Below are 7,500 nucleotides of genomic sequence, written 5' to 3'. Positions count from 1 at the left end.
AGAGTATTTTTACAGTGTGGTATTAGTACTTTTACTGTAATAAGTACTTTAATATTAGTATTTTTACTGTACAGTGTATATACAGTGTGGTATTAGTACTTTTACTTCAGTAAACGACTTGAATACTTCCTCCAACACTATAATAATGAGTCAAAGTTCTTGTCTGTTTATATATATAACTTATATATATATATATATATATATATATATATATATCTACACGGTATATATATATATATATATATCTACACGGTATATAAACATAAAGAGTAAGACAGATAACAGCTAGCTTAGCTTAGCTCACCTGCTTGTTGGCCTCGTCGAAGAAGACGTTGTTGACGCTCGAGGCGTGTTCGAACTGGACCGGGTTCTCACAGAGCTCCAGGTAGAAGTGATCCTCGCTCATGATGACGTCTTAATGTTGTATTTATGATACTTAATACGGTTGTTCAGAGTCCTGACAAACCACAACTGCAGAGGAGAGACGCTTCACGTCAAGGGGCGGCCATTACTCTTCCGCTTTCCGGTTTGGGTCTTCAGAATAAAAGCGGGGAATAGATAAAATAAAATAATAAATAAGTAAATAAGTAATAAAACAGTAAAGAATATAAAAAAATCCACAACTAAAATATTATATATGCAGTCAGAATATATATATATATATTAGTGTTGGGCAACGATTCAAATATTTAATCACGATTAATTGCATTGTTATGGCAAAGTTCAATCATGAATTCAAAAGTAGTGTATTGAGCACTTGTTTTAAAAGTACTGCTACATGAACTAAAGGGCAATAACATTTGGTTCACGAGATGCAGGTAGCATGTTTTATACTTAATGTGAATATAATTCATACTTTGTTGGCATCTTATTCTGAAAACCGGATGTTCGTCTGAAGAAACCGGATGTTGTCTCACGTTAATCTTTCCGCTAACTTTCAAAGTCCTACGCTCGCCCGCTCTGTGCGTTTAAATGCGTTTACCGTGAATGTCAGCATAGAGGTGCACTAACCTGACTGACTGTAGAAGTTTGCTGGCTTTTATCCACTGTTCTTGTCACCCTCTTGTTATGTATGTGTATAAAATAATTGTCGGCGTTAATTAATGAATGCGTTAACGCGAAATTAACGCGTTAACTTGCCCACCACTAATATATATATATAGAACTGCTATTATTTTCACGTTGTTTACCAAATTAGTTTGGTGCGAGTTCATATTTATAGAAATTACTCTTATTCTGAAGAAGTCAGACCGGATGTCTGCTTGTGGTGTTTTTTGCTGCCGTGAGTCATGCGATGCCTGACGATCACGTGATTAAGAGAGAAACATTAATTATATCTCTTAAGTAACGTTGTAAACAAACCTTCCAGTGTTTAACTGATATTACATGTTTGCATAAAAACAATAGAAAGACAAAAGGAGAGTTTTCATTTTCGTTAAATGTCAGCGATTCATTAGAATAAATCCATCACGACATCACTCTGAGAGAAACCTTCATTCTTTATATCCGTTTAGATTAAAGTCACAAACTAAAAGCTTTGGTATCGTCATCACACAAACATCAAAAACATTCATTTGTTTCTTCTGCGCTTCAATTTCAAGTGTTACCAAAACATTTAATAAAACATTTAATAACTAAGCTTCTACAAAACCAAACAGCCGTGACCTCTGACCCCTCCCCCGCCATGTTTCACCCCTGAAAGGAGACGGAGAAAGAAGTGAATAATGAACTGAAGCGGTTCTTCAGCGTCTGGCTGAAAGTCTTCTCACCTTTTTTTTTGACACATTAAAATATATTTTTTCCTTCGATGGATTTCAGTGAAGCGAAATAAAAAGAGTGAAAGAAAGATGAGAATTAAAAATAGATGTCGAGGCAGAATGACAAGAGTTAGAGAATACATTTATGCATTTGTTGTAATATTTCTAGGGCTGCAACAACAAATCGATAATAATCGATGATTAAAATTGTTTTCATTGTCGATTCGTTGTGTCGCGCGATTATTACGCCACTCAATAAGTCGCGGAGATGTTTGAGGGAAAAGAAGAGCGCGTACAGGTTGTTGTGAAGTGGAGCTTCTACTGACGACCAACACACGTGCTCAGAACGGAACACTTCACTTCCTGAAAGCTGCAGTTCAACAACTGTTACAGTGAACAGACCGACATGTACGTTGGGTTTTCACTTATCATTGTCGTATCATAGCACATTGCATGCAAATCACTTCCGTTTTCATGCTCTTCACAATAAAAGTAAACATGCGACCAAACTATTTACAACAGAGGAAAGAGCATCGGACCCGTAACGTGGTTCTGAAACATGGCGGAGGAATCAGTGCGACCTCAGTGGTCCGAGGTGTGGGAGCACTTCACACTTAATACATTGAAAAAGTGTGTTCATGGCAAGATATGCAAAAGCGACGTGATATGCACGGCAGCACCACGTGATGATTCAGTTTGTGCGTGTAGTGTAGAGAACAAGTTCTGACGTTCAAACAAATCCTGTTTTCTGATTTGTATTTCTTTATTTTTTATAAATTATTTATTGTTCTGACAGCTCAGGTCCCTTTAAACTAAAATATACATATTTTTGTGTTCATCCATTTGTTTTTAATTTGGACTTTAACAGCTCAGGGATGTTGAAGGAGCAACCTGTTTGTGCACTTTCTGAAGGTCAGTTCTGTGTTTGACTAAAGGGTTGGAAATTAATGCTTTTTTCAAAAAACAAATTTTTTATCCGATTAATCGGAAAAAGAATCACCCGATTAATCGATTATTAAAATAATCGTGAGTTGCAGCCCTATTTCTAATGTTGTGATTCATCGCCGTCATGAATCTTTGATCTTGCTTCAATTGTGTCTGTAAATAAACATTATCATAAAATATTATAATAATATATATTTGTAATATGGAATTTTTCATTTCTGCTCAGATTTAATATTCTTTTATTGAAATTGTTCTACTCGTTTTGAGCTGAATATTTATGTTACATTTAGCCTTTTTTTGGTGTATATTTGCTCTTTTTCGTCACTGAAGCTTCAGTAGATTTTCTTTCATATCTGTTCCATCACAAAAAGAATAAAATAAATAATATTTGTGATCTTCTGCATCATCTCCCGAATTTGATATCCGTGACATGAACTCAGAATCAACCCTCTCAGAGTTGGTTTATAGTCGACGGAGCCGTTCTCTCGTTACTCGTTTAGTATTGTGATCTTCATTACTCGCTGTGATAAAGATCATAAAGATCATAAAGATCAGGAGGAGGATGTGAGTTGTGGTCTCCGAGGACGCTCCGACTTCAACATCCAACACGCTGAAGCTCCGCCCACCTGCAGCCAGGAGGCGGAGCGCCGTCGGCCTGTTCAAAGGAAGCGGTTGGTGGGTGATGGTTGGAGGAGGAGGCCTGCTGCACTCGGCTCTTCTTCTACAGCTTGTTTTCAACACGGCGGGGTCGTGAAGAGAGGGTGTGTGTGTGTGTGTGTGTGTGTGTGTGTGTGTTAGTCGTCAGAGTCGGGTTGTAACGGAGGATCTTCGTCTTCAGAGGAAACAGGAAACATCTTCTTCCCTCGACGCTGAACGTGATCCTCGTTCCTCTTCTCCAACGCAACAATCTGTCACACAGAATGAAATGCTTTACTGCAAAAGAAAAGGTTTTTTGTGCACGTGTATATCTATAGGTGTGTGTGTGTGTGCGTGTGCGTTACCTCAGCTATGAACTCGGCCTCTTCTTCACCAACAGGGATGTTCAGTCCGCTCACGGTGTTGAAAAGCTCGTAAACACTCATCGCTTCACTCACTCCTCTCTTCTGGAAGAACTGTGGGACAAATACACACACACACACACACACACACACACACACACACACACACACACTATATAAACTTTACTGAGACAAATAAACAACACAAATTCTGCTAGAATAAATAGTTTCTACATTTTCTATTTGATGTTCTCACACTGAATCCTGCAGTTCTGTTGTTAAAACACTTTACTTTCATTTACAGCTTTAAGATAAAATAAACTCGCTTACCGTCGCAACGTTCCTGCAGTCTCTGAAGAGGAACTCCAGAGCATGAGGATGAGTGGGCTCCACCGACTGACCCACGTCTATCAACCACACCTGGAACACACACAATGATGAAGAGGATCAGAGAAATATGGAGTAACAGGAAGTCATGAAGGACGGAGGACAGCTTGAAGGAATCAGAAACATGGAGAGTGAAGAGTTCTCACCTTTCCTTGGTGCCACAGCATGTTGTATTCACTGAGGTCAGCGTGAACCAGATTACACTCCTGATACAGCTGCTGCATCACCTGCACAGACAGAGCCCAACGGCATTCTGGGTAAATGGTAGTTTGAAGTCCTAGAATACTTAAACTGTAGCCCTAAGATATGTCACTGTTGTATGCAGTTATTGTACGAACCAGTACCGACGTAAAACAGAGTGAATCACAGCCGAGCTGCTGTTTACTTCTCTGTAAGTACACAGTGCAGTACCAGCGGTACGTACATGTAGGACCTGGTAGAAGGCGGTCTTCATGTCCTCTGAGCTCAGCACCACGTCTTTGAGTTTGGGAGCAGGGATGTGGTCTTTACCGATGAACGACATCACCAGGATGTGTTTCTTCAGCACCACCACCTCTGGACACGGAATCTCTGCCTTCTGCATCCTGAACGACACATTTACAACGTCTGAGTCGTTACAAACACTTTAGATTCATTACCACACACACACACACACACACACACACACACACACACACACACACACACACACACACACACACACACACACACACACACACACACACACACACACACACACACACACACACACACACACACACACACACACACACACACACACACACACACACACACACACACACACACACACACACACACACACACACACACACACACACTAACCCTCTGAACCCCCAACAACACTCCGGTGGGATTGAAAGCGTGTTTTCTTTAAACATAGAGACAATAGTTGATAAGTAGTAGATCAGTAGATAAGAAGTAGAGCCCCAGAGGTTCAGAGGGTTGAAGACCAGCAGCACCGCAGGAGGGGGTCTACCTGGTCAGGTTGTGCATCTCCTTCTCGGCCCACAGCTTGATGACCTTCCGCGGGTTCAGCTTGCTGAAGCGGTCGATGAAGCGGTAGTCGTCCTTGATGTAGCGGTCTCTGTTCTTGAACTCGTTCAGCGTCGTCTTGTAGACCTTCAGCACCACTTCGTCTGGAACCGGCTGCTCCTCCAGGCTGAAACACAAGGTGGGTTCAAACCTCCGGTCTTTGGTTCTGTTCTACTGAAGGTGGGTTCAAACCTGCGGTCTTTGGTTCTGTTCTACTGAAGGTGGGTTCAAACCTCCGGTCTTTGGTTCTGTTCTACTGAAGGTGGGTTCAAACCTCCGGTCTTTGGTTCTGTTCTACTGAAGGTGGGTTCAAACCTGCGGTCTTTGGTTCTGTTCTACTGAAGGTGGGTTCAAACCTCCGGTCTTTGGTTCTGTTCTACTGAAGGTGGGTTCAAACCTCCGGTCTTTGGTTCTGTTCTACTGAAGGTGGGTTCAAACCTCCGGTCTTTGGTTCTGTTCTACTGAAGGTGGGTTCAAACCTCCGGTCTTTGGTTCTGTTCTACTGAAGGTGGGTTCAAACCTCCGGTCTTTGGTTCTGTTCTACTGAAGGTGGGTTCAAACCTCCGGTCTTTGGTTCTGTTCTACTGAAGGTGGGTTCAAACCTCCGGTCTTTGGTTCTGTTCTACTACTGAAGGTGGGTTCAAACCTCTGGTCTTTGGTTCTGTTCTACTACTGAAGGTGGGTTCAAACCTCCGGTCTTTGGTTCTGTTCTACTGAAGGTGGGTTCAAACCTCTGGTCTTTGGTTCTGTTCTACTACTGAAGGTGGGTTCAAACCTCCGGTCTTTGGTTCTGTTCTACTGCTGAAGGTGGGTTCAAACCTCCGGTCTTTGGTTCTGTTCTACTGAAGGTGGGTTCAAACCTCCGGTCTTTGGTTCTGTTCTACTGAAGGTGGGTTCAAACCATTGGATTCTTCCTGAACGAGATGCTTTGACGCTCGTGTGGTTGTAGCCTGCGTGAATGTAAGAATGGACGAGACCAAGAGTCTGTTTCTGCTCCACCCACCTTCCTCCGTTGGCGTGGAAGACCACCGACTCTTTCCCGGTGCTGATGCAGCCGTTGATGCTCTCCAGAACGCCGGCGTTCACCATTTTATACATGAGCAGACGAGTGCGAGGGTCCACCGCTTGTTCCTGAAGAGAGAGAGAGAGAGTGACGGAGAAAACCCCACGATTCTGTCTCATAATCTAACAATGAGAGAAATGATTCTATTCCTGCGTACAGCAGTGGAGTGCTCCTTCTTCTCGTGCAGTCTGGCGCTGCGTCTCTGCTCGCTGTAGCAGTGCTGCTTCAGGGAGTTAAACACCTGGTTGGACAACTTCAGGTCCATCCCCATCCCGTCGCCCACGTGGACCTCTGGAGCAAACTGAGGACGCAAACAAAATCAGATAATTCTGCACCTTTAAGAGCTCCAGCACGGAGCTGAAGAAGCTTCTTAAAGGTGAACAAACGAATGAAGACGAACAGTGTTGGTCTCACGTTGTCCATGCGAGCCGTGTTCTTGCGTCCACAGATCACCTCGTCGTGTTTGGTGGTGATGTTCTTTCCTTTCCCGCTGAAGCCTCTCCTCGGTGTCGTCTGAGGCTTCTCTGATCACATCAAACACAGAAACACCACCAAGCTTCGTTAATGTGCACACATTAACCAGATCAACATCATGTTGTGACTTACCTGCTCTGTAGGGGTCGTGTCTCGTGTCCTGCCAGTCCACCTCGTCCTCCGAGCTGTCGCTGTCCTCGTACGGGTGGACCATCCGGTAGTTCTCAAAGGAGATGGACACTGGAGACAAAGATGTCCATCAGTTAGTAATCAGTACAGGCGAGTCTCAGAGGACGGGTCTCTACAGGCGAGTCTCAGAGGACGGGTCTCTACAGGCGAGTCTCAGAGGACGGGTCTCTACAGGCGAGTCTCAGAGGACCGGTCTCTACAGGCGAGTCTCAGAGGACGGGTCTCTACAGGCGAGTCTCAGAGGACGGGTCTCTACAGGCGAGTCTCAGAGGACGGGTCTCTACAGGTGAGTCTCAGAGGACGGGTCTCTACAGGCGAGTCTCAGAGGACGGGTCTCTACAGGCGAGTCTCAGAGGACGGGTCTCTACAGGCGAGTCTCAGAGGACGGGTCTCTACAGGCGAGTCTCAGAGGACGGGTCTCTACAGGTGAGTCTCAGAGGACGGGTCTCTACAGGCGAGTCTCAGAGGACCGGTCTCTACAGGCGAGTCTCAGAGGACGGGTCTCTACAGGCGAGTCTCAGAGGACGGGTCTCTACAGGTGAGTCTCAGAGGACGGGTCTCTACAGGCGAGTCTCAGAGGACGGGTCTCTACAGGTGAGTCTCAGAGGACGGGTCTCTACAGGTGAGTCTCAGA

General features: G+C 44.1%; 3 protein-coding genes across 3 annotated transcripts in view; 1 reads left to right on the top strand and 2 right to left on the bottom strand.

Moving 5' to 3' along the window:
• The window catches only part of rmc1 (regulator of MON1-CCZ1), a 10,962-nt gene extending 10,461 nt beyond the window's left edge, over positions 1-501 (bottom strand). Inside the window, exon 1 of the mRNA XM_079291647.1 lies at positions 305-501. Coding sequence (XP_079147773.1) covers positions 305-406 — 102 coding nt within the window. The 5' untranslated portion in view covers positions 407-501. The remainder of the gene's footprint in view (positions 1-304) is intronic.
• The window catches only part of fars2 (phenylalanyl-tRNA synthetase 2, mitochondrial), a 314,225-nt gene that overhangs the window by 205,527 nt on the left and 101,198 nt on the right, over positions 1-7,500 (top strand). The gene's annotated exons all lie outside the window — the stretch shown is intronic.
• The window catches only part of riok3 (RIO kinase 3 (yeast)), a 9,783-nt gene continuing 3,762 nt past the window's right edge, over positions 1,480-7,500 (bottom strand). Inside the window, exons 4-13 of the mRNA XM_079291826.1 lie at positions 6,810-6,917; positions 6,618-6,727; positions 6,361-6,504; positions 6,144-6,271; positions 5,085-5,267; positions 4,512-4,671; positions 4,234-4,314; positions 4,031-4,120; positions 3,704-3,814; positions 1,480-3,610 (exon numbers count right to left, since the gene is read on the bottom strand). Of these exons, the coding sequence (XP_079147952.1) occupies positions 3,497-3,610; positions 3,704-3,814; positions 4,031-4,120; positions 4,234-4,314; positions 4,512-4,671; positions 5,085-5,267; positions 6,144-6,271; positions 6,361-6,504; positions 6,618-6,727; positions 6,810-6,917 (1,229 nt within the window). The 3' untranslated portion in view covers positions 1,480-3,496. The remainder of the gene's footprint in view (positions 3,611-3,703; positions 3,815-4,030; positions 4,121-4,233; positions 4,315-4,511; positions 4,672-5,084; positions 5,268-6,143; positions 6,272-6,360; positions 6,505-6,617; positions 6,728-6,809; positions 6,918-7,500) is intronic.

This window comes from Melanostigma gelatinosum (assembly GCF_949748355.1).
Source record: "Melanostigma gelatinosum genome assembly, chromosome: 20".
Classification (NCBI taxonomy): Eukaryota; Metazoa; Chordata; class Actinopteri; order Perciformes; family Zoarcidae; genus Melanostigma; species Melanostigma gelatinosum.
This window is presented reverse-complemented; position numbering and strand designations above follow the sequence as displayed.